The sequence below is a fragment of the Gallus gallus genome, chromosome 6 (assembly GCF_016699485.2).
Source record: "Gallus gallus isolate bGalGal1 chromosome 6, bGalGal1.mat.broiler.GRCg7b, whole genome shotgun sequence".
Lineage (NCBI taxonomy): Eukaryota > Metazoa > Chordata > Aves > Galliformes > Phasianidae > Gallus > Gallus gallus.
The window spans coordinates 21,712,752-21,738,759 of record NC_052537.1 but is presented as its reverse complement, the minus strand read 5'-3'; the positions used below and the strand labels follow the sequence as shown (position 1 = coordinate 21,738,759).

At 37.7% G+C, this 26,008-nt stretch overlaps 1 protein-coding gene and 1 long non-coding RNA gene across 15 annotated transcripts in view; one reads left to right on the top strand and one right to left on the bottom strand.

Moving 5' to 3' along the window:
* Positions 1–540: 540 nt before the first annotated feature.
* On the top strand, positions 541–24,847 carry LOC101750135. Of its 2 annotated transcripts, XR_006939545.1 has the most exons (5): positions 541–830; positions 2,071–2,193; positions 3,295–3,468; positions 18,873–19,017; positions 24,446–24,847. It is a non-coding gene; the product is annotated as an uncharacterized LOC101750135 (long non-coding RNA). The 2 variants fall into 2 exon arrangements; XR_003075907.3 differs by lacking the exon at positions 2,071–2,193.
* CPEB3 (cytoplasmic polyadenylation element binding protein 3) overlaps positions 10,576–26,008 on the bottom strand; it is an 88,582-nt gene continuing 73,149 nt past the window's right edge. For all 13 annotated transcript variants that reach the window (XM_046942991.1, XM_015288842.4, XM_015288841.4 and 10 more), the window contains 4 exons: positions 23,113–23,231; positions 21,736–21,850; positions 19,281–19,462; positions 10,576–16,303 (listed from right to left, as the gene is read on the bottom strand). In XM_046942991.1, coding sequence (XP_046798947.1) covers positions 16,076–16,303; positions 19,281–19,462; positions 21,736–21,850; positions 23,113–23,231 — 644 coding nt within the window. In that variant the 3' untranslated portion in view covers positions 10,576–16,075. The remainder of the gene's footprint in view (positions 16,304–19,280; positions 19,463–21,735; positions 21,851–23,112; positions 23,232–26,008) is intronic.

Sequence of the window (26,008 nt, the reverse complement as noted above, 5' to 3'; positions counted from 1 at the left end):
AAAATGCAGAACTGTGTGTTCCTGCAGCTACACGTTACATCACTGTTTGGCTGCGCCTGTTACTTATCAAGGCAACAAATAAAGAAAAACACCCAAAAACACACCCTGATGGTTTACATGGGCTTGTATGGTCAGGGAGCGATGAGGAGGAGCAAGGGACACGAGATGTGGTTGTCATCACCCCGCTCTCCCATCTCAGCTTGCTTTATTTCCCTCATCGCTATGGGGCACAGCCACAGCTCCTAATGCTGAGGAAGACATTATCAGAGCTCCTTACCTCTGGGAACCTCCTGCTTCAGCCTTTCCACCTGAGCAGTGACCAGCACGAAGCCTGGGAGAACAAATACACTTAACGGGCAGATGGCTGCGAACGCCCAAAATAATAATAATAAAAAGAACCATGAAAGGCCTCGACATCACGAGGGCGCCCGTTTCCCGCCGCTCCGAGGTTGCACCACAGCGCTCGGGCGCCCCCGTGGCCGCTCAGAGGAGGGCCGGGCGGGCGCGAGGGCGGCGGCCGTTGGGCGGCACGGGACCGTTAGGCGACGCGCGCCTTTCCCGCCGAGTCTTCCAGAAGCCGCCGCCTCAGCGCAGCCGCGCGCGCGGCGATGTTCGTCAGGAATGGAAACGCAGCCGTGCGGGCCCGTGGGTTTCCAAAGAGCAACCCTAAAACTGGGCGCAGGGCGGTTTGGGCTGTAAATCCTTTTGCCTACCGTCAACAGCGTTGCTTTGCTGCTTCAAGAGCAGTTGGAGGGCGAGCGTGCTGCTGCTCTCATGTGCTAGGACTTGTATCTGTGGCACAGGTTTATTCAAGATGATAAACGGCATTTGTAAGTATCACATGCCTTCATCGGTTTTGGTTTGGCATTTAATCAGCAACAAAAGCTATTTATTGCCACATAAACTCTGCAGCAAACGATATCCTTTAATTAATCCCTGCCAATGATGAAGGCTGATAATGCAGCCTGTTCCTCACGCCACACAGTTAAGCTCAGGAGCATTTCTTGCTGTTTTCTCTTTCCATTTGTTTTCAGGCAGTTGTCAGCTGGCCCAGTAAAATGCGTTAGGATGGGGAGTAGAGGCTGAGCAGCATGGGATTATGCTCAGCTGAGAAACGGAGATGAGTGAAAGTTAAACCCTAATTTGGCTGCCATGGAAATGGGAGGGGCTATCTGAGCAGCCTGTAGCTGTGGCACTGACCTGGGCTACAGACTCATTAAAAGATGGGAGGCAGCTGCTAATTAGAGTATTTGAGGCTGTGGATACAATAACACCAAGATCTCTCTATGACTGGAACAACTCCATACCTTACAGTATCCGCTAGAATGTTTTGTAGTACAGACAGAAGTTTTCTTACACTGCTGGCACGGACTAATGCTGTTTCCTCGTAGCCCAGCCCATTCTTCTACTAGAATCTGACATCAATTTTAAAATTAAGCAAAAAAGAAGCAAGATGTTAGACCTTGAGTTCTGAAAATTTTCTTTGGAAGTTTGAGGTCTAGCAACATAGCTGGAAATGTGGGTGCCTTGTGTAAACTTGAAAATGTTATTGGAAAGCATTATGAGGGAGGTTGGGCAGGGAAGAAATCTAAACATTTGAGAGTTGGCAGAGATGAGTTCCACCTCATTGTTTTCCATGTATGACTGATAAAAATTTTTGTGGAATTACTTGTTTGGAAATGTGATATCAAGAAAGAAGTTAATTTTGTATGCATGTCCGACTTAGTAGCAAAAAGCTGTTGGAATCATGTAATCAGCCAGATCTCTGCAGATCTACAGCAAATGATTCATCAAATGCAAATTCTATTTTAGGAGGTATCTACCAGCAAAAGGCACAGACTTTGTAGGTAAGGTAGTATAAATGTAGCAGAACACACAAAGTACAGGAAGGGAATTGTGTCTACAACTTGTTGTAACAAACTTCCTAATCAGCAAAAAGTTTCAGAAGTAAATTCTGAAAATAAACAAACAAAACAAACCTTATTGTGTTTGGGAAATGAGAAAAGAAAAAGAGAAAAGTAGAAAAAGATGCTGTCTTACGTGTCTTCTAATTTCTTCTCATCATTTGAGGAAACCTTGACCTTGTGCTAATGAAAGCTCCCAGCTGCTAGGGAATTTACATCTCCTGTGGCAGGTGTTAATTGTGGTGAGACTAAAGAGCAGTTCCACTGCAGTGCCTCTTTCTCTGTGTTGGTAAGTGGTAGCACAGTAAAGACTCAAATTATAACATGTTATGTTTTCAGAGATGTGCTGAAAATGCCAACCCAATAATTACATTTTCTAAAGTAGTCCATGTGTGCTGTGTTACTGCTGGAGGCATTCTGCATTTACTAGATGATGGGCTCCTGCAGTCTGATTTTCTGACATAAGTAGGAAAAAAATGAAGTAGGTGGATGCTGTTAAAATAAAACTTTGGAAGCTAGACAGGCTAAAACTCTGCCTCCCAGGAGGAGGAGCAGTGAAGTGAGAAAGTGATTGGTGGTACAGTTTTCAGCCTTCTGTAATGAGGGGGAAAGGAAAGTAGGAAAACCAATACAGGGCTTGGGAAAAGCAGGTCTCTACAAGGATGAGTCCCACAATCATTCAGTTTCTTTGGTCCCAGGGATAAGTACACAGGTGGTTTTACTCAAAATGGTAGCACCCTGCTGTATATCGTCTACAGCTTGTTAAAAGAAAAAGAATAACAAAGAACTTGATGTGAAATTTCAGAATTCATTGGGAGTTAAGGCAGATAGCCAAGTTACTCAGTTCTAATTCAATATACAGCTTGGTCCCTCACCAAACGCAACTTGTTTTCTAGACGTGTAATACTAATGTTCTTGTATGCCTCTTAACATTTCCTTTCTGAGCAGATACTTTGTCTCACCTGAGCTAAAGCTGAATTCAGAAAGAAGTGCTACCATTATAATATGAACTGTAATATATAATGCATATACACAGTAATTACCTACAGCTACTTTAAAAATCTATTCCTGATTCTCTAGTGAATACAGAAACAATGCAAACAGAAAGGCTATTGTTATCCCCAAATTACATCACTTGATTCTGTTAGGCTTCTTTTCAGTCCAAATGGAGAATATCCCTATTATTTCACGAGTATGACAGCATCCTGCCTAGTGGGTTGAAGAAATGATAATGCATTCTTATGGCCATTTGGCCTACTTTAAAGCAGCCTTATTAGCTCTTTTTCTAAGAATAAAGCCAATTAAGAAAAGTAAATGCAGGAGTTGGAGTTGCATCCTTTAGAATTTAATTCAACTGCACTACTGAGAAAAGTTTGTTGTCATTTTTCAGATAGAGTGGTTGGATCAGAGCATCTTGAAGAACGGGAAGAATCCAGCACTGACCTCATCATATATATACCCTAGGACTTGGGCAGATAAAAGGAAGCACAGAGCTACTTGAGCAGTCTTCTGCATCACTGGACACAGACCAGACCCACTATAAAACCTCGTGTAAGCACTGAAGGTAAAGTCTCTTTGCAAGTACTACCAGTAGGGGGGATTGTCTCCAACAGCTCTAGTAACAGCAGCGTGATGAAGAGGCAGACAAAGGGGATACTGTTATTCATGCTTTACTTGGTACAAACAATGCATTTTAATCTGCCTGCCAGAAATCAAGCCCGATTGAGTCATAACTGTTGTGAGTTTGGATGCCTGAATTGTTCCTCATGTCTGAGCTAGCCTTTTCTTCCTGTTTCGGCCAATCTGATTTGCAATCCAAAGGGATTTGTAGTGTTAACATAAGTACATTGAATAGGTTTTGATTAATTCAGTCTCAGTTGAAAATGAGTGTGTATGTAATGGGATATTTCTGAGAAGAACCCTCTTGTATTGTGCACTTCTGAGTACAAGGTTTGTTTGACTGCTGCCATAGTCTTAATTGAACATCATAGCCATGTCTCTGAAGCATTGATCTAATAAAATCTAATGCTGGGGACAGGGAGCCAGTTAAATGTGAAACAAGCACAATTTCTCTAGTCAACCCAGTCTCTCCAACAAAGATCAGGCTTTCAACCTCAGTTTTTTACCAGTGGAAAAGAACCAAGTCCTTGTTGTTGTCAAGTGTCAGAATTAATAGACACCAATAAATGTTTTCTACAGTGGAAACAGAGGTAGGAACTGATTGTGCTGATTTAGCAGAATGGTCCTGTATGGTCTTAGACGAGTCACTTTTATTTTCAGTCCTTTCATTCCTCTTACATGATATGTTTGGTTTATCTAATTAGACTGAAAGCACTTCAGGGTAGGATCTGTGCTGTGTTCTATATAATTCCAGGCCAACAGAGCTCTGCTTTGCACTGAGGACTTTATACAATGATAAAACGTAACTATTTTCAAGAACAATTAGCAACACAAGGTTTGAATGGGAAGTCATAGCCTGTCCTGAGGAGGAGGAATTCTTACTGCTCTTCCCTATCTGCTAATTAATATCCTCTTGAAAAGGAAGAAACTAAAGTTTTTGCAAACATTATAAATGTTCAAAATGTTTGTGTGGTTCAGGCAGACTGTGAAGCACGTAGATAGTGAGCGGTTCAGTTACATCTATTTGAAAATCAGATCGGCTTTATTAATACCTATGTACTTCAACAGAACCATAGGAGTTGGTACACACTAGGTTACTGATTTTTTGACCTAGCTATGCCAGAGCAAGCCATTGGCCCCAGTTTGGCAATGACTTCATTGTGTGCATAATTTTAAGCACATAAGTAATTCTAGTCAGGCAGGCTTGCGTTTAAGTGCAGTGCTGACTAGGGGATTTCTGACTCCTATAGCTGTTCAGATCCTGGCTCCCAGAATTTTTCACCAAATTTAAGAGTATTTCTGCTTTACTCCCTTGTGGTAGAGGGGTGGTAGCCTGCTTTGCTGTATCATCACAGGCAGAAAATCTGCTTCAGCTACCATCCTGTGAGGATCTATCACTTATGCATTGCATAGATAATTTGATGGAGATGAACGCCTTAGAGGTAACTGTAAGAGGCTAAGCAGTGTATATTGCTAAAGCTGAAACACAGGTCAACCTAGCTAGTTGGCAGAAATTTTACGTGAGCTTTTCTAAATTTGGGTGCTTTTTTCCACAAAGTTCAGAAGCAGACAGAGCTCAAGCTGGGCAATGCAGAGATGTGTTAGAAGTTTAAGGGTCCTTTCCAACCCAAACCATTCTAATTCTAAATGGAATTACTTTTTCATGTGGATTGGGAAAAAGATATGTACTCCCCTAAGAACTAGTACAGTAAGTAGAGCTACATCAGCTCCATTATAAATAAGAGATAATTGGAGCCCAGGACTACAAAGGAGAAGATACAGCAGCTTAGCTCCTCAAAGGAAGGAAGGGAAAGGAAGGACTGTTTGGGACAATGTCAGGTAGGGAAATGTATTTATGTCTTTCTGTTCCTTGTCTTGAATTTTTAAAAATCAGTCCTTCACTGTACTGCACATTAACCTAGACAAGTGAGGGAGTTTCTCCCTTCCTCTAGCAGTGATGCATCAGATCGCTTATTTTTAATCACTTGTGCTAGGAAATGTCTACAGGCATTCCACCCTATCCTTGACTGTGGAAGAATCAGCCTATAATAGAGAGAAATTACTGTTATGGGGCGGGCCCTCCCTTGTATTTTAATGACATCTATCCCTTCAAGAACAGATTGTCCAGCCTGGCCCAGGTCACAGTGGTAGAATGGCAAAACTAACAATAAGCTTGCACTTCCTAGGAGGCTGCGCTTTCACTGCTTACCAAACAAAAGTACATTAGGCAAACTTGCTTGAAATTTTGTTAAATATATATTTCATTCCTTTTTGTTTCAAAATGTGCTTTGCCTTGTACCACTGAGGTTTTGGGATGTGAGCCTGCTCTTACAACAATCCTGTGCAGTGCTAGGTTTTCCAAACCACGGACCCTGCATGCTTCTGGAAAGAAAGAAATTACATAAAATTCTTCCTTGTCTTCTGGAACTTCTAATTTACTCCAGCATGATCCTTCTATGGGGCAAGCTGTTCCACAATTGACGAAACAGAATTTCTTTCTCATCTTGCTTAAGCATTTGAGACTGGTAACTCTCTGAAGTGGGACATGGAATTATATGGGTCATTGGTAGATCGGTACAGGCAACTGTAAGCATGTAAAGAATTGCATGGGCCTTTCAGTTGTCTGTAACCACAGAAGTTAACTTCAAATCAGTGGTGACCTGCCTAGATAAACTCCTTATAGCCTCAGGCACCACCTGCCTGCTACATACCAGCCAGCTTTGTCACTTTTTCCTAGCTCCAGGCCATATTTTCAGCACTTCCTTCAGGAAGCAGGAAAAGCCATGCATAGCTGGGGAACACTGTCAGCTGCGGTTGGTCTTCTCTGTTAGAAAATCCACAGCTGCTCCCAGATGCAGCCCACATACCTCTTGCAAAGCAGCAAGAAATGGGATGCAGTTTATGACAAGTTTTCATGGCTCCTGTAGGAGAAATGGGAGCACGTAGCTCTGGGTTGCACCAGGCAATGCAGCCTGATACTGCCCTCTTCTTTCCTCAGCTGTGCAGTCCTGCAGTTAAGCCTTGTGTTCACTCTTTAGAGTTAGATCAGGGTGTTCTGAAGAGAGGGGTGAAAGGGTCTGGGCCACGGCTGGGACTCTCATCGTGGGGAGAGGTTGGACTGACAGGTGACACCAGTTGCCTTTTGATACCTCAGAAAGGAGATCATGTTCTTTAGATCCAGAAAGAAGTAGCGTCTTTGCTGATTGCCTTGTCCCATTGCCAGGATGAATCTATAACTAGTGAATGGCTTAGTAATAGGAGTTGCAGAAGGGCCCCGGGACTCCAAGCAGGTGGTACAGCTGGTGATGACAGGCTCAGTCTGTGAGAACAGCATGTGTGCTGGAGATAGCCAGGGAGAACTCCTTTTAGCAGGAGCTGGGCAGGCTCACTGTCACATGGGCACTGGCTCAGCAGTACAGCCTGAGCTCTGGGACAAACTTTTCTGAACTTCCAAATTGCAGCTGACTGTACAGCATATTGACTACCTTTCCTGGATGTCTTCTCACAGCTCTGTTTCCCACCAAATGGGAGAACAAAACCCTCCAACTTCCTAATCTGACAATGCATTTGAGATTGGCACAAAAGCTGGGCAATGATTAAGTTTGAATACTTGATATGAAGTGTTCCCTTCTTGCTAATGCTATTTCTGTTACACTCTTCCTTCAGAGCGTGATTTAAGAGGACTCTGATAGAAAGGCATTGCCACTTGCTGACTGCAGCAGCTTCTGCGGCATTATGAATGCAGCTTAATTCCCCTGTGAAAAGAACCGACACAACCAATCCCCATGAACTCTTCACACTTGACAGGAACACAAGTGGAGAGGTTGATTCATAATAGTTAAGACATTGGGATTAAAAGCAGGCAGGCTTAGCCCAAACTTTTGCTCAGAGGCTGTCACTGCATTTTATAATATACAATTTAATTACTAGAGAACATCATTTTTGCAAGTGAAAACAGTTTCCAGAGCAGAAAAGCTGCTATAAATATAGTTCTAAATTATACTCAAATACAGGAGTTGAAATACTATGTAAAAGAGCAAAAGGAGAAAGTCATGTAGCCTTGTCCTATTTTTGGCATCACTTCTCAATAGTAAGACCATTGTCACCCACCTGATCTCCTGTATCATCCAGAAACAAGAAGTGAGGAACAAGACAGAAACTATTTTCTTTAAAATCCTCTTTATGACAGGAATCATTGTCCGACTTCAGCAATGGCATCTTTGGTTCAGGTCATAAATAATTATGTTTCTATAAACAGGCCTACTTTATATCTTAGATACTGTGTTAACAAAAGGCAAAACTGCTGGAAACTCATCTTTCCCTCTTTATACATGCTGTGTACAGTGCAGCTCAGGCTCATAGTATGGTTGTGAATGGTGGGTTGTGTTTTGTTTTTTTTTTTCCATTCAAAGGCTCTTGCTTTCTACTCTTGCATTGTATTCAAACCAGGGTTCTCTGGGCAGAGAGGGTGAAGGTGCAGGAATAAAAGTCAGTAATTGAAAGGTTCAGGCACCTGTGGGACAGAGAACCTCTTGGTTCCGGTTTCTGCTCTGAGATACACAGTACCTGTTAGAATGGCTGTTAAACACTTCTACTTATTTCTGACTGGCTTTTTTTTTTTTTTTTTTCCTTCTAGATAAGATCTTGATTAAAATGGAGGAAAAATGGAGTACTTAACCTTTTCCCATTCCTCCTCCCCTCAGCTTTGCTAGTATGCACCTGCAGGTCATTAGGTGCAGTTAAGTAAATGAACAGGCTGGTAGAAGGTAATGATGTAGGCATTTCCTAAGCTAGAACATGTTTAGATAGACTGTAACAGAAATTATTAAGAATGATATTAATGTTTTATCTAAAGCTGAAGTAGAAGAAAACAGAGTGAAAGGTAGAACATTTTCTGGTGGTCTCCCACTGAAGTCTCTAAGTCTTCTGTCTTTGAACTGGTGGAAAAAATAGTCTGTCCTCTATTTTTTATGGCCTTGGATATTATATAACATTTTGATTAGCGAGTGATTTTACATTGATGTGTTCAACATATAAATAGGTTATCATATTGGCTGCATGTTGTCAATCAGTCTGGTTTACCATGGCCAGGTAAACCTTGCTTGCCCTGAGCGGACGAAGAAGTATTCCTGTAAGTGGAGATACCTCATTTGAACAGGCATAATTTGCGTGTGCACCTGGTGTATGCAACTCTGTCATATTCATAACAGAATGGTGTGTTATAAGGGTTTTGCAAGTAATCAGTGACATTTTTAATGGAAAAAAAAAAAGTTAAATATAGTTACTTGTTTTAAAATCCATTTCCCTGGAAGAGAGTACAGCAGGTCTTCCTGTGTGCTCATGCTGCTTAGCTTTTGTGTTTATTTAGATCATGAGGAAAGCAGCTTATGGCTTCTAAGAGCTAAGCTTTACCTTTTTCACAGGTCTGTGCTTTTGGTTTGCTGCCTTGAGTAAGAAAAGTTTTACTGATTCAGCTTAGAAGTGTACATAAACATGCTTAGTACGCAAGCTTCAATAGTCATATAGATAGTTACTTCCGATTAAGCCTAGCAAAAATAACACGTACAAACAAGAAACAGGAGGGGTCATACAGTCTTTTGTATTTTTGAAGTCCACTGATTTAAATTAGTGATAGCATTTTTATTATGAGCATTGCATTGTCTGAGTCAAACGTTATCAACTGAAGAAGGAAAACTGACAGTATTAGTACCTCACAGGTAGCATGGGGTGCCCTATTAGTAATGCAGTAGTGAAGGACTGGGAATTAAAGTTCCAGAGAGGCTGCTGCACTTTTTCCAGCAGTTTTCTCTGTAGTAGAGAATGGGAGTAAAACTGAATTCGATTTTGTCCAGAAGAATTTGGAGTGCACTGCTTACACGGGAACTCTACAGCCAGAGGCTACAACACGCGGCTTAACACACATTAACTGGAAACTATTTGTCAGAGTTTCCTTCTCAAATTTAACTCCAAAGTAACCAGAAGTCTACAAGTTTTCGTACATTTATTTACTACTAGAATTTCTGTTACAGATCACTGTCTTCTAAAACCACTTCTGGACGAGCAGTCAGTAGACTGTTCTCCTTAGAGCTGTACTCATTCACTACCTGTTTCAAAACAAGTCAGTGCCTAAGCATTGTTTGCTCTCTGGCATCCAAGCTTTCTGCTTTCATGTATGTAAACTACTGCATGTGGTAATGTTAGGATAAAATGGCATAATGCAAAGTTGCAAGGCTCTGCACGCTAAGGGAGTGTGCACAATACTTGGTTGGCATACACAACCTCATCAGCTTTTCATATACTTTCCAAGTGAGCATTTAATTTCTAGCATTGGAGTCAGTCTGTAATTTCTGGTGCTGATAGTTCCAGCGGGGTTGTTGAGCTGTTTCTGTACAGACATGAAAGAAAGCAGTGATCTAAAACATGCACAATTCCTGTGGTGTCTCCCCTCACCCCAACGTAGCAGAAGTCACAATTTTTTCATGGAAGTATTCTGTGTTGATCCAAACAGCTATACTGCTGAGCGTTGATTATCTCCTATTCTTAGCATAGAAACCATTAGCAACTGATACTGTAGTGCTTTTTTCTCTCTCAATTTTTTTTAATCAGTCCAATGTTTAGCTTGCAGCCATCATTAAACTGCCAATTAGAAAGCACTACGTAAGTTAGGTGACAACTGTTAAATTCAGAAAAAGTAATTGAAAAGGTACTTGATACTGTTTTTGGTAGGATAAACTACATTCTTGGAAATATTTCTTTACTATATGTTATATTTACCTTCAACTTAGCGTAATAAACGTAGCTTAATAAGTTCTTAAAGACGACTTTTCCATTTTAGAAGCAAATGTAAGTGGACAATGTACTCACAGAGTAATTGGGAAAGATGGTTTGTGTGCATACGACTATGGTGTGTATGCGCTTAGCCTTATCTGGTATAAAGTTATACAATAGATAGAGAATTTGGTGTTTGGGTTTTTTGGTAGCTTGTTTGCATGCCCATAATACATACCCCAAGATTTCCTTAGCATGTGCAAAGGATGACAAGTGTCAGTACTTCATACAACTATATTTAATAAGTTATTACAGAAAAAAATAAAGTCCAAACTACAAAGTTTAAGCAGTTGTAAGCAATAGCAGCATTAAGCTCCATGTTTAGTCACAGTACTGCAGTTCCATACAAGCATTAGTCCAAGCCAAAAAGGAAGAAGCCTTGTTAGAATTACTAGCAAAAACAATCTAAGAGAACATGTAATAAAAGATACAGTACATTTAAAATTAGTTGAAAAACAAGTACAGAGATCTTAGCTGTGAATGCGCTAAAAGTTATGTCCATTACTTTGACAGTAAAAGTACAAATATCTAATACTGTATACCCCAACAGAACTACATCCAGGAAAAAAAATAAAAGGAAATAAACAAAATGACCTCTTATTAGCACCCTCATTTTTTACTTACTGCTAAATCTTTTCTCATTTATATTTGAGTGTACCAGAATTATGTGAGCAATGTGATTTCTGACCAGCTACCCATTTGGGGTACAGACAGTAGTGTCACTAACATGAATATAAAATACTCTGTGGTATGACTGAACACTATAGCAGCAGAGATAAGAAGTTTGTTTAAAAAAGAAAGAGAGAGATAAAAGCAAGGAAAAGAAAAAGGGTTTAGCTGACATCATACAAACTAGCGTAAAAGCAACTACATACAAGCCAGATTAAACAAAAGAGACATTTCTACATATCTGTGACTAATCTTTCACTCATACCTTGCAAGTAGAGATGTCACAATACTGAAATATTAACATGGGAGCTTTTCCCAGTTAAGCGCCATTCTTTTTTTTTTCTTTTTTTTTTAAACTACTCTAACAGTGAAATCAGCAAAGTTATTTGCTAACTGCATATTTGCAATACAATTTGTTTTAGCCCATGCCTTGCTAGCAGGCTATAAAATACAAGCATGTAGGCAGAAATATAAGCATAAACTTTGTACCACTTAGCAGGAATTATTTATTCCCTCATCATTCCTTAATCTCCTTTGTTTTCAATTTGCATACATTCCAACCAGTAGTACCTAATTTGAGTCTAAATTTTACTTCACTATTTGATCTAGTCTATACATTACTTACAGAACTGAACACACAGAGGATACACAGTAGACCGACTCCGGACACGTTTCTTTCCACAAGTTATGGATGAGCCACTCTAACACTGGCATAAGTTAGTCTAAAAGGCCATCAATAACTCATTGAAGTAGTTGTTCTGTCCAGAGAATGTCACTGTATGCCCTGTTTACGCAACACCAGTTTCAGTCTGGATTGGTTTAGGTGACAGAACAGTCACTGGCATCGGGAAGGGGTTTCTCCTGGCTGCATAGGAAAACAAAGGTGATGTAAATGGAGGTGAAGTGACAGGTGTTTTGATGGTGCATTTGGTATTGCCAATACGAAAGAAAAAAAGGACAAAAACACAGGAGAGTCAGAGAAGAACAGAGAAAGACAAAGAAGCTGAACTAACGTTCAGGCATGGTGGCAATATGGGTTACTGCATTGCTACCAGGAAATGGGCGTACGTTATTCTGCGTTAACTAGGCAGCTACCAACACTGTGTGGTAACTTCATTAGAAAATGATGTGGGTACCTACAGTCTGCTCCATGCTGCCACTGATAAATGTATGCAAGAAGGAAGTTGTGCGGAAAAGGGTCATTTTAGCTCATAAATAAATAAATAACAAGGTGGCAAAAATACAATGAATATATATTTTAGGAGATTCAGTCTAAGACTATTGAAAGAGTTTTGAAAAGTTAATGACAAGAAAAGTAATGGAGCATTATGCTGAATGGGCAGGGTCAAAAACCCATCATTTCAATAGATTTAGTTAACTGTAACGGCAGTCGTATTGAATCAACACTGGTGGTGTATAAATCTAGACAGCGAACTGGTACTGTGACATCCCTATTATCTCCCTAAATCATTTTGATAAAGGAAAAGGCTTTTCAAAATATCACATTTTTTCTGCTTCATTCTGTCATTTTATTGCCCAATTCTTCGTTACAATTTTCCAATCGCTTTACATAACCAACCGTTTCATCATTGCCACACTATTGTAAACCACATCAGCAAGTTAATACATAAAGCTTTGCATTTCAAAAAACTAGACACTTTAGTAACAATATTACAAAGATTTTAGCTTCAAAAATAACTGAAAATGAAAAAAATAAACTTTTAAAGAATTAGCATCATAAAATTAATTTATTCCAAGTAAAAATACAAAATAATATTAATGACATTGACCAGATATGAAAGTCTCTCCCAGAAACAACTATATTAATGGTTGAGAAAGCACTCCTTAAAGAAAATACGAAATAAAAATGAAAAATATGTAAATATGTTTAATTTTTTCTTAGCAAAAAATCTTTCTAAAAATAACAATGAAAATTTGTCTCAGTACAAAGGCTACATTACTATTGAAAAAATACCAGCATGAAGAAAAGGTACATATTTGACAGTAGAAAAATGATTTTAGTGAATCACAATGTCTAAAGTCTGCAATGAAAATAAATCTGCAATAAAGATTTATGCCTTTTTTCTTTTCATTTTTCTTTTTTTTTTTTATACAAACAGTACAAACAGTATTGCACATAACAACAAATAGTCGAGGTTAGGTTAGCCTTCAAAAAATCGACTAGTTCAAGTCTCACATCAGAAAAGGCCACAATAGGACCTGTTGTACCCAGGGGCTTCTTAGTCAAGTTGCAGTTCAGAACTCCATATTTTAAAAAATAACTTTTTTTTGAAGGACCCTCTTTTAATAATAACATATTAACAACTCAGGGGCACATTCATTTACAAAACAAAAGGGAGCATGTTATAATTTAATAAACTAAAAAAAGTTCTCTTTAAAAAAATACAAACAGAAGAACTCTCACAATTCTGGTCAGTCGTGCATAATCACACTTGATTATAAATATACAAATTAAGGGAAAATATTTTTTCCACCTTCTATTCACAACTTTCAGCACCAAATGGAGTTTGTTTACAGCTGTTTTTCACAATAATTTTGATTTTAGTTTTAACCCATCGTTACGCTGTGTTGTACATCTTCCAGCTTCTCTCTTTCTCTCACTCTTTCTCTCTTTCTCTCTCTCTCTCTCTCTCTCTCACACTCTCTGGGGTATGTTTGTACATGAAAGAGGGGTATTTCTTCAAAAAGGTTTACTTCGTTCACATAATTAGGTAGATTTCTGTAGGTTAGCTATGATCTTTAATATTACAGTTATAAAGCTCTAACTTCTTCATTTTCAAAAAAACTCAAATAAGCATGAAAAAAATAAAGTTACCCATCTGTTAAATCATTTTTCTTGCAGAATTAAATTAATATATATTTTTCTGAATAAACTTACTTAGAAAATATCATTTTCTTTCCTATATTTCAAAATTGAGGTATTGCAAAAGATCATGTCAGTCAGAAAGCATGCCTTTTTCTTTAAAAAAAATCATCAGCCAACTGTTGAAAACTGTCTAGATACAAAAAGTAGTGCATAACAAAATGTCTTGTACAGATGAAAAAAAACAGAAAAGACACCTGGGCTGGGAAAAGCAATATCACAAAAATGCCCAGAAGTAACCTCAAAAGGGATAATTAGAATTAGCATCTTAAACCAGTAAAAAACTATTTTTTCTTTTTTTTTTTTCTTCAAAAACAGAAAAGTTCCTTTCAAAGCCAATACTCGCAACTAAACACTGGGAAAAACAGCTTACTAAATTAGACACAAACGAGGACATCACGACAAACAAAACCCAGAACATTTAAATCTACTATGCGGTGTCATATCCAGTCAGATTGTCCCCAGAACTGCAAAAACAAAGGAAAAAGAAAAAGAAAAAAAAAATAGTGTACACATTCTCACAATCATTAGTATACCAAGTGTGTTTATATTTATATGCTATCTGCAGCCCCAGAGTTCATGCTAAAAAAATGTCCACTGTGTTAGCAGGTCTTAATTGTGTTCAAGCTTCACAGGATACATCCAGGGATTAGAGAGAGAACGCCACATCCACAGAGCAGACATCTCATGTTGCTTTTATATGCAGACATTTCTTTAGCACCACTTCTTTTTCTAACTTTCTTAAATGTGCCTAGTTTATTAGTTTGACAGACTATCTAATTGGTAGTGTATGTATGCTAGTATGAGCTCTTTGGTTTTCTGGACAAAGTCTGCAACTACATAACTGGTGCAAGCATTAGGAGAGAGATTGTAACTAAGAGCTCATTTCTGTTTATGTACCTGTTATGAACTGTCAAGAGTGTGTTAATGTCGGATACAGAGGCTTTAACAGTTAAGTTTGATCACAGTACTAGACATAATCACCTTACTATATAAAATAAATTGCACGATATATAACAGAGCACCGCAAAGTACTTCATCTACCATCCACAAATTTGTTTTATGAATATCCTACAGCTAGTTTTTATATTTGTTGTAGTATAGGTCATTCTGTAATGGGCTGATCCTAATTTCAGAAGCATTACATTTACTGAGGCATGCCTTCCTCCAGTCAGTAATCAATTTTTTTCTTTGTTACTCAATATTTTGTCACCTAAGTAGACTCGTAATTTGTGCATTGTGGGCAGGTTTTATACTAGACATATATAAAATTTATTGCATGCAGCAACCTGATTAAGTAAACATGCAGTCAAAAAATATTGACCTTCCTTGGAAGCTTTTCTGTATGCTATACTGATCTCCTTTCAGCAGCCATCACTATTTTAATCACATATTCATTTTTTAATTGATACCCTAGCCTGAATAGAGTATTATGGTATTAGTAATACCATTTTAATAGCAGCAAAAGCTATTGCAGCATACATTTACATAACACTAGAAGACCTAACAAAACAAAAATAAAAAAAAAAAAAGAAAGAAAAACCCTCAGCAAAACAAAAGAAAAAAGTCTGATCCAGCTTATGAGGTATCATCCTTACAAGTCAAAAATGGAGAGCAACTAAAGGCTTATTTTCTTTAAGGGTTATTACTACTCTAAATGACCCAAACTAACGATTGCTGAATATCTGTTTAAGTTTTTGCTACATCTGCCACCTACTTGTGAATATTACCTTTGGTAAGTCATCTGCTAGGGGCAAGTCTACATTTCTGAAAATAAGTGCATGCTCCAGTTTAAAAATAAAAATAACTATAATTATAATAAAAAAATCTTCATCACATACACATCAACCCAGTGAAGGCTGATGAGAATGGCAGTCTACGTAATGTCACTAGTGACAAGTCTTGTGTAGGAAATTAAGGTACCAAGCAGATGTTTGTGTGAATCAAAGTGCAAAATCAGTACAGTTACACTCTGCCGGTTTGTATTATACTGGACACTGAGTTCAGTAATGTGACTGTAAATAATAATAATAGTAATAAAAAGACCCATATCTTCATTAAAGTCGAGGACGAATGCACAAATTTCCAGAACACTAAGCCCTGAGGCAGCGCTCTCTTTTTCCCTCGATTTTATCTACTCCAGTACTTGTTGCTGGGGGAGGCCGGGGGTTCAGCTCCAGCGGAACGGCACGTGGCGGGGTCGGTCACCTCCCTCCTTTACCAGTGGTTTGTGGAACTCTCGCCCAGCACGAGAGTGTATGCTTGCCCAGCAGTATTCACAGTAATACTGCAAACAGGTAACATTGGCACAAAAGAACGGAGCAAATTTTCCACCACAGCGAGTGCCTTGGCATTCATCACACATCTGATCATCCAGCACATATGGCTTCACTTCCACCTGCATCAAGAGAGAGAAATAACTGTAAGTAGATTATGCAGTTTTGCTAAGTATGAATAGAAGGAACAATGTTTTAATTCTTTTGACTCTGTTGAAAGTTTCAAACTGATGCTGGATTAACCCAAAGGGCTCAGCAGCTACATTTTCATACCAACCAGATTACTTGTCAGAAAATCTCAAGGAGCTCCGTACTTAGATAGCTATTCAACACTTCTTAGAAAAGCACTCAGATCAAAGTATGGCAAAAATAGCGCCACCAAGGATTTTGCAGCTAGGAAGCTTCCAGCTATGTGAATACAGTTATGAGGGCAGAGTGAGAGAGAGCGGCACATACGAAGGAAAATGACTGATAAAAACAAACTTGTATTTCTAAACTTCAGAGCTGAGAGTCTGATGAGCCTAAGAGGTGGGGTTTTTTGGGGTTTTTTTTTTTTTTTTTTTTTTTTTTTGGATGTTGGTTGCTTTTTGTGAACTGCAAAAATGCAGGACCAAACTAACAGATGAAGGAATGACTCACATTAAACAAAATTAAATGCACTGGTGTTAAACACTCTGCATTATGCTTGCAAAAATCACTGCCTAAGTTTTGTATTTAGCTCTAGAAATGTGGTAAGATTTCAAAGTTCTTGTAACTGTGGCCTTGCAATCAATTACAAATAGGCTGGAGCAGTGGACTGTTGTCCTAGTCTCAGTTGTAAACATCCAAGGACAGGGATGTTGTTGTTGTCGTCTTGTAAAGCACCTGTGCCAACCACAGCAGTACTTGGTGTGTGACTGGGCACTGCCATAATGCTACTACAGGAGCTGACAGCGTGCGAGTCCTCTCCCGTTCCTGTTCCTCTGAATCATGGCATTTAAATTTAAATAACATTTCATTTGACTGTTTATTTCTACTGGAGAAATCAGTAGTTTGTGCGTGTGAAATTCTTGTGTCTCTGTGATGCTATTTATAAAGTGTTTAAGTTCAGTTAGCTACATTTAAAAAAAAGACTTAGAAAAAATGAGATATGCACACTAGTAAATAACTTTGCTGTAACAAAGGGTGTTTACTGCATGGAAAATTTGACCACAGTAACTACTCTTAAATCATTACAGTATGAGACACAGAACAAAGCAGTAAGTTGAAAAACAAGAAACTTGCACAAAAATACTTACGGGGAATTTTACTTCAAATTGTCAACAAATGCTACTCATTTGAAGTGAAGCTTATATAGCAAGTGCTATTTATGGCTTATGGTACTGATAGAACAGGTGTTTTTTTTTTTAATTACACTGTGCTGCTGGTACGACACTGAAGATGTCTGCATATCAGATACCGTGCCATTGTCTCACATGAAATTGGAAGAAAGCAGGTCCAATGTCCAGCATATCTCCAGATCTCCACCTACTCAGATTTCCAAAATGTGAATTGTGAAGGTCTGAAATAGACTCTCACTTCTTTCTTGTTCCCATTACTAGTGAAATAGTTTTAGAAATGGGTACTGTACAATTCAGAGATTTCAATCTATTGGATATAAAAATTTGAGGACAGAATTAAATGAATTCATGCTTCTTTAAATTCATGGACAAACCTACATTAAAAACAGATAAAAGATAATGAAGTAAATTCTTCATTAATTCTCAATTCATAAATGAATATTCATAAATATGAATTCTCAGTTCATAAATTCTCTTAAATTCTCAATCAACCATCAGGGATGTGTACTGGCTGCTGGAAACAACTACCGACTACCATCATTTGTGGATGTGTCTTAAAGCTTAGGAAGAAAACAGGTTTTCAAAGAAGTAATACATAAACCTCAAAGGATTTAACCCTCCCAAATTCATTTTGTTAGTCTCCCAGTAGAAACTAAGAATTCAGCGAACAAAAAAAGACTAAGGAACAGCCTCATCTTAGATAAAAATCACTACATGCAGAAGCATCACAAAAATAGTTTGAGGAGATGTAACTATGACCTCATCTAATCTGACAACAACAAAAACACAGTCCATATTTTTAAAGAGAAACAAAAACCAGTTTGGACTGTGCTTTGCACATGTGTTTTTAACTACATACTGCATATAATGGACATTCTCAGTACCCATCAGGCTGACTCTTAATAAACAATTCATAATAGATTAGGTAGAAAAACAGCCATCCCTATTGTTATACATACCAGCACTGCATGTTATGTGTTCTTTGGAATGATTTTAAATGCTAAGTCCTCAAAAGCTTGGGTGCTATTTGTGCATGTAATCAAGAGATTAAAATAGAAAGTCTGAAGATATGCAACCTCCTGGAAATTAAGTAATGTTTTAACGTCTTTAACTCAGATTTTAAAACAGACGTTTTAACGTCTTTAACTCAATTTAACGTCTTCAACTCAGATTTTAATAAAGACATTAATTTCATCCTCTACTTGGAAAATCCTTAGAGCTCATGGACTGAGGAAAAAAAAAAATAAAGGCAGCAATCACCTCCTTTTTTTCCCCTCCCATTTACTCATCAAGCATTTTTTGGCATCTCTTTTTGGTTAAATAATACCCAATATTTTGAGGTCATCATTATCTATTATTCCTACCATAATAGGAGATTATGGTAGGACATCGTGGAGAGAAGAAGTTGCCTAACTGCAGAACCGCCATAAATGATGCAAGTAGCCCGAAGCCACATCAAGAGCCAGAAATAAAATCTGTTGATGCGTAACAAGGAAACGTCTAAAGCTCAAAAGAAGGTGGGTTAATTCTACAGTGCTTGACCTTTAGGATTAAAAAAAAAAAAAAAAAACTGAGTTTACCACCAACTATTTTCTGGTTTCAGTGTTAAAACTGTTAATTGAGATGTTTACAGTCTACTTTTTCCACTATACTCTAAATAATTAAAAATTACACATAGAAGAACAGAAGTTATTGTTCTCTAACACAGTATTAGCATAAGGATATTTTTAATCTCAGTACAGTTTTATTAGTAACAATCATTTCATACCATTTTACTTACCCGTTTATCAATGTCATTGTGTTGGAGCTGGACAAAGCGAGCACTGATAGCAGCAATATAGCTCTGCTGATTAGAGAAAGCCACTCTGCCAGCACCTTTTGGGTACTTCAACTCTGGGTCTGTATCAATGCCAGCATAGCAGACACCTCCATATAAACGGTCCATTATCATTGCCAATTCAACTGCAAGAAGGCAATTTAAAAATACGGATTCAACATAAATAACAGTTTTGTTTGGTTTGCTGGATTAAAAAGTGGTGGTATTTGCCTTAGTATGCCTGTGTTTCAAAGTCTAAAATAGCAAACACGTTGGTTTTAAACAGCTTGAAACAACTGTATATAAATTATAGTAAAATATAAAGGAAAAACAAACAAACAAAAAAAAAAACAAACTAAAAATTAAACTTGCTGTGATTGAACTGTAAAAAGAATGCACCTTGTTAGAGTAGGCATCAGTTCATCAGTTCAACTTTTCTAGAATTTATCATATAGCAAATTGAAACTGTGATGTTTGAGATTAAGTACTCAGGGTTTATCCCAGCACCAGCAAGGCTTGCTAACACTACTTTAAATATAAGGTCACTTAAATATACTCCTTAATTTAGAATCTGCTATTTTAGCCTACATGTTAGGAGTTTGAAAAGACATTAAGAAAGTATTTCATGTATGAAACAAAATTTGGTGAAACACCAGAAGTTATATTTAACGTGTCAACATTTAGGGTGAATTTTAATTTGTTATTTTTCTAGAATATTAACTTGATTTTAGGTCTTTTAAAATGGTTTGCTGTTTTTCCTGACACAAACAACTCAAAAGGAAGTTATAAACATCACTCAAAAGACAGTGTGAGTGAATGGCTAAGGAAACGTATAGAAAGAAGGGGAAGATAAAGGGCTGAAGGAAATGGAGCAGAGGCATGTACAGTGTGCGAAGACATACGGTTGCTGAGCCATTTTCTCTCTCTAAGCTGATAGTGAAACAAATTTGATGAAGGACAAACCCTCACAAAGCAAGGCATCGGGACCTGCCAAGTCAGTGATTTTTTTTAATGCCAACGTGTGAAAACCCTTTGGTAGCAAGTTAAAATTTAGAAATCTGAGATGAAAGAAAAAGGTTATTATATTTAAACCATTGAAATTCTCACAAAGCTTGTTAACTACATATAGAATAGAGCCAATTATTAAATTGGATATGTTTAATAATTTAAACGTGCATTTGTATAAGCAAATATCAGATTAAGGAAAGACCAAATGCTAATTTGTCCATTTGCAACGAGCAAACAAATGTCTGACCCATTTCACCAAACCAGACCAAACTCATACTCCAAACAGTAAGGGGAAGCTACCTCCACAACATAGAGAGTAAAATATTCTTTTGCTTTCCTGCGATTTGTAACCACTATTTAGGTAATGACCCCAGAAAGTAAGTCTGGAATAAACAAATGCTTTTAAAAGCATTTTAAATAATTCCAGCAAGTTACTCTTGCCAACAGAGAATATATATGACTCCAGGAGGAGGAAACCACACAGTGTTCAGACATGTTACATAAAACATCTGAATGAGACCTTGAAAGTTGCAAACAAGAAGAACTGGAAGCTTTGGAGAACGTAACTATCTGCTTTCAAATGTAATGCATAAACAATCTATGAAAGGCCAAATGACTTAGAGTTTTGTGAGGTGCTATAATTAGAAGTGAGGTGATGCTTAACTGTAATCATTTACATAATTATCCTCCCTTACAATTATGCCTTATTTTAAGATGGTGAGGAAAATGGAAGCTGCCAAAAAATCTGGGCTAGGAGAAATCTTTCTGAGAGCAATGACTGAGGATCTTGCATAACAGCTTCCCAGAAGAATTATGGATAAGACTGGGCTTGGAAGAAAGAGAAAGCAAGGAGTTACAGTCATAGGGGGCTAGGAGTGGGTCTGGAAAGTGGCCTTCAATACAGAGTGGGGCTACAAGAGAACTGGACAGGGAGAAATCTTTCTTCTGAACACAAGCTGAGGCCTTATCCATAGCTCCACAGGAAAGTTCGAGTTAGGGGTCAGAAAGAGGGAGATATCATAGAGTTGGAAAGGAGCTTGGAGAAGTTTGTATTCTAGTCAAAGGGCAGGGAAACTCGTCTGCATCTCAGCAAGCAAATCAGGGTTAGGATTAAGATGGTGGATATATACAGAAAATCAGCCAATTTCTGTATATCACGCAAATTTGAGGAAAACTGTTTCTATTTATTATCCAAATTAGTAATCCATTTAGAAGATAGAAAATTCAGGTTTTGTATTTTGTAGACCAAAAGAAATTGACTGATTTAGAAAGTGAGCTGTGATCTTGAGAAAATAAAGGATATATTTTCTGCTCTATTTCTTTTACATATACTGTACATCTTTCCTTCTTTTAAGGTTTCCTGCTTAATCTGAAAACTCTGTTACATGCCCAGCATTTCCCTTCTACTCACCAGCTCGGAGGGGCCGTGGAACTCCTCCAACAAAAATAGTTTTTCTTGGGTCCAAAGGCTGAGACCCATCCATTACAAAGTCACTGTCACTTAGGTTCCAAGGTCGAATTTGCACCTGTAAAGGGAATTAGAGATTGTTTTTAGTAGAGGAAGTTGACAACTCAAAACAAAAGTAACTAAATCATACTCTAATTAACAATACAATTTTAATTTAGCAAAAGCAGTTAATCAGTGGCGTGAGCACTAAAATGCCAAGAATGTAGCTTATCTAAGTGTTTGGGAGGAAGTGGACAATTAATTTATCACCTCTAGAGGCCAGGCTTGAGTTAAATTTTTCATCATAGCAAACTCTCCTACCTCGTTAGTTCCCTGCCCCCGACTGCCATTTATAACAAGCAATCTGTGAAAGGACTTCCAGAACATTTTATCACCTGTGTATAATTACAGATGGAGTTTGAACTTCACATTCAAGGAACCACACATTTTTAAGCACTGATAAATGGAAAGAGATAAACTTCTGTGCTCGGATACAAAAAGAGTTTATTTTGAAAGTGCAGTTGCTCACTTCTGTTAAGCATTAAGCAACACAGCTGAGAAGAAATCTTCAAACTGCAGAAAGAAACTGCTCTCAAGTCATTTGGATATAAAGCTGTTCATATCTGCTTTTCAAACTTAGACAGTACATGCACACACTGTGCTGTAATATTAGATTGTTCATTTATCTGTATAAGCTTTTTAATAGTGTTTTAAGAAGGCAACATATTTTTATCTAATTTAATCTGTAAGTATCCATAGCCACAAAAAAGACTAGCTTTGAAGAGTATTAGAGGTGTTAACAACAGAAACAAGATAGCATATGTTCTGCCGTAGCTTTCTACATTACTTGTGTTTACCCTTCAGTTTATATATGATAAATTGGACCTACGTAAGTTATAAGTGTCTTGGTTATTGCATTCAGGACAAATAATAAAGAAACATAATGGATTACAGGGGATATTTGAAACCACCTGATATTTAATGGAGGGAAAGAAAAAGATATAAATTTTTCATTTCCTTGCATAAAGCTTTCTTTCAAGTAACGTAGAGTGAAAAATGCTGAATCTAATTGTTTTATAACTAACACTGTAAAAGGATGCATACTCCGGTGAGACACCAGAAGTACAAAATACAAAAGTTAATTGAATGTGACATTTATCAGAAAGAAGCAAATGTTAAAAACGTGTTACGCTGATGCAGAAAGTCAATTCAATGTAACATCAAGGGCAGCAGCAGGAAATGGACAAGTCAATTACCAGTAAGCATTTATTTATTTAAGTGAAAAGAGTAACAGCAAAAGGGTTAGCGGCCGGCATAGGTGTCATGGCATAAGCTACTTACTGGTTTATCCTTAATTGTGGGACTTGACACACACAGGTAAAGTTTCCCATCTTCTTCCAGACAGGCATCTATCAGAGCTTGTACAGAGCTTTCTTCCTGGAACAGCAGGAAGGCATAACCTTGGAAAGGATAAAGGTGGAAGAAAAAAAGAACGGGTTAATTTATAAAACACTTTTTTCTTTAATAAAGAAAGCAACCCACCAAAAGAATAAAATATAAGAATTACGTGTAACTCAAAGTTCTTAGTTTATTTTCATAAATTTAAATTCACCTAATATATCATACTCTCATCCAGTATTTCAGAATGGAAAAGTGAATTCTTTCAGGATATGACTATGTGTATTTCTTTATTTGATGATTTGAGAGAGAATACAGACAGGTAACTAAGGATTCTTCTTATCCTTATTATCCAGCCAATGGATACGTGCTGGTATCAGTTCTTATGATCTGACAATGGGAGTATGGAATTTCTGGTTATTATATACAAAGAATAAATATTAGAAAAAAGGGCCAAAAAAGCATATAGATAAAGAGATAAATAGCCAGTTCAGGACAGAGATGTTAACACCATAAAAATATAAATTATGGTTATTCAGTAATACTACACATTTGCTTTGTAAGTACAAATTATTTCTAAGGAAAATCACCAGGACTGTGTACCGTCAGATGAGATCTGAAATCACTCACCTGGAACAAATTTCTACATTTTTGTAAGCATTTTAAAACTGTGAAGTCTGAAGTTATGAAACACTGAGAACATTCAAAAACACAGTCATTCCAAAGGAAGGTTATCACCCAAGGAGAGATTAGTGCTTTACCTTACAAACCACAAACATGCTGTTAATAAGACACTTTGACACTCTCAAGTCAAGAGTTAACTTTAGCAGAGTACATCAAGAAATAAGACAAACTTCACAGAGTACAAAGTAAGTCTTTAAATAGCTGCTCATTTAAACTCTACAAGGATTTAAATCTGAAAAAAAAAAAGTTTACCTGAAAACAACAAACCAGAGTGAAAATTAGACAGTAAAACTGAGCGTGCGTGGCAGTCAGTGCTCTTCTGAATGCAGCTATCAATAAAGCTTTCTTCAGTTTTAAAGATTTGAGCCAAGCAGTCATGTTTTGCCACATCAGAAGCGAACTAACACAGCACATGCTACAGTGAGCAGAACCATTTAAAGATCATCCGCTGGGCTGAATACAGCTGCCACACTGAAAAGGGCTTTCTATCACGCGTGCTCTTTTGCTCCACAATCAGCACAAATTGTTTTTATCATTGAATGTGAACGTGTTGGCTTTGACCTTTCTAATTTGGCACCTGCATGTCTTATAGGCTACCTCTTTTCAAAAAATCTGCAGCAATTAGAAGCAGCTGGAGTTTAAGGAAGGACTGCAAGACTTTATCTGCCTAAGACTCAACTAAGCACCCACCCAATGGTACTCCGCATTTACATTATGACAACTTTTGGTATAACGTTACACAGCCTGTTTGTTATGAAAATATTTGTAAGTTACCCTAATTTTGCAGTTTTACGTGAACATTATTTGGTATGCCTGTTTAAATATATAACGCGCGACTCTGATTTATTAGAAAAGAAAAAACGGGTAAGGTATTGCAAAAGCATTTTCCTCTGTAGAGTATTATCTGCCTCTTTCCCTATCATCTCTAGTTCTGTGCGACTTCTGTGTGACCGGTTGTTTTCAGAGACATTAAAAAAAAGTGTTAGCAACAGAACTTTGTCTATTTCAGACTTTTATACCAGCAAAATATCTGAAGTTTCTTTAGCATGAAGTCAAAATCAAAATTGGTAAGTGTGTTTTTTGGCTTAATCACTTAGCAAAAACGTGGAAAACAGCTTGAAACACTTCTTTCTCCTATGGAACTTTTCCAAGGTTTTCTGGGTCATAGTAAAAAGTTACACCAGCAGTAGTTGGAATTGACAGGCGCTTTTTTGGAGACGCTGAATTGTGTGATCATAAAAATCTCAAGCTAGATAAAATTAACCTAATTTTGGCTGCTTGATTACAAGGGCAGTACAAATTAGTACAAATTCTGTTTTCTAACCTGAGGCCAGCACTGGCTGTGAACTTTAGTAAGTTAACAACTCATGTTTCTGGACCTCTGTGACTGGAACACGTTGGCCTGCCTGCTAAGGAATCCCTGTAGGCTCTCTGAAGTCAATCAGGTAAGGAGATTACAGCAGCAGTGTTCTGTTAATCTAGGGAAGCAAGCAGGCTGGACTGGCAAAGTACATATACACAGTGTTCAGCATTACTTCAGAATTTGGGGATTGCACGTCTGTTGCCATTATTTAAGGACGTTGCATACTCAGGATTAACTGACATTACAGAGAAATTAGAAGTAACTAACATGGGCAAGAAAGACACCTCCCAAAACTGGAAGTATTTTTCTTATTTTCTAGAAGTGCGTAATGATTGCTAATACTGATAACTGAGCCTCCACAATACCACTGCCTGCATCTGCTTGTTCATACAAGCGTGTGCGTGCTTCCCTGGATGAAGGGAGGATTTGAAGTGAGCTCTGTGGCAGAAGATGCACTCTGAACTCAGACTGCATTATAAAAACAATGAAACTGGCAAAATATACCTGCTAAAACTGACACTGCAAAAAATAAAATTACTTCACACTTGATAGAATTTAATAATGGTGGGGTTTTCTGCATAGGAAGAAAACAGCATTTTCAGTAACTTCAGTCATCACTTAAAGAAGAGAGCAATCTAAACTGTAACTTTTTCTTAGTTTTTATTACTTATCTTTTCCTGTCAGCTGTATTTAACGGCAAAGTTTGGCTATAACTTTATAAAAGTCAAAACATTTACTTCAGATATTGTATTCTGTTTTACTGAATACTTCTATCACTACTTCTACTACAAT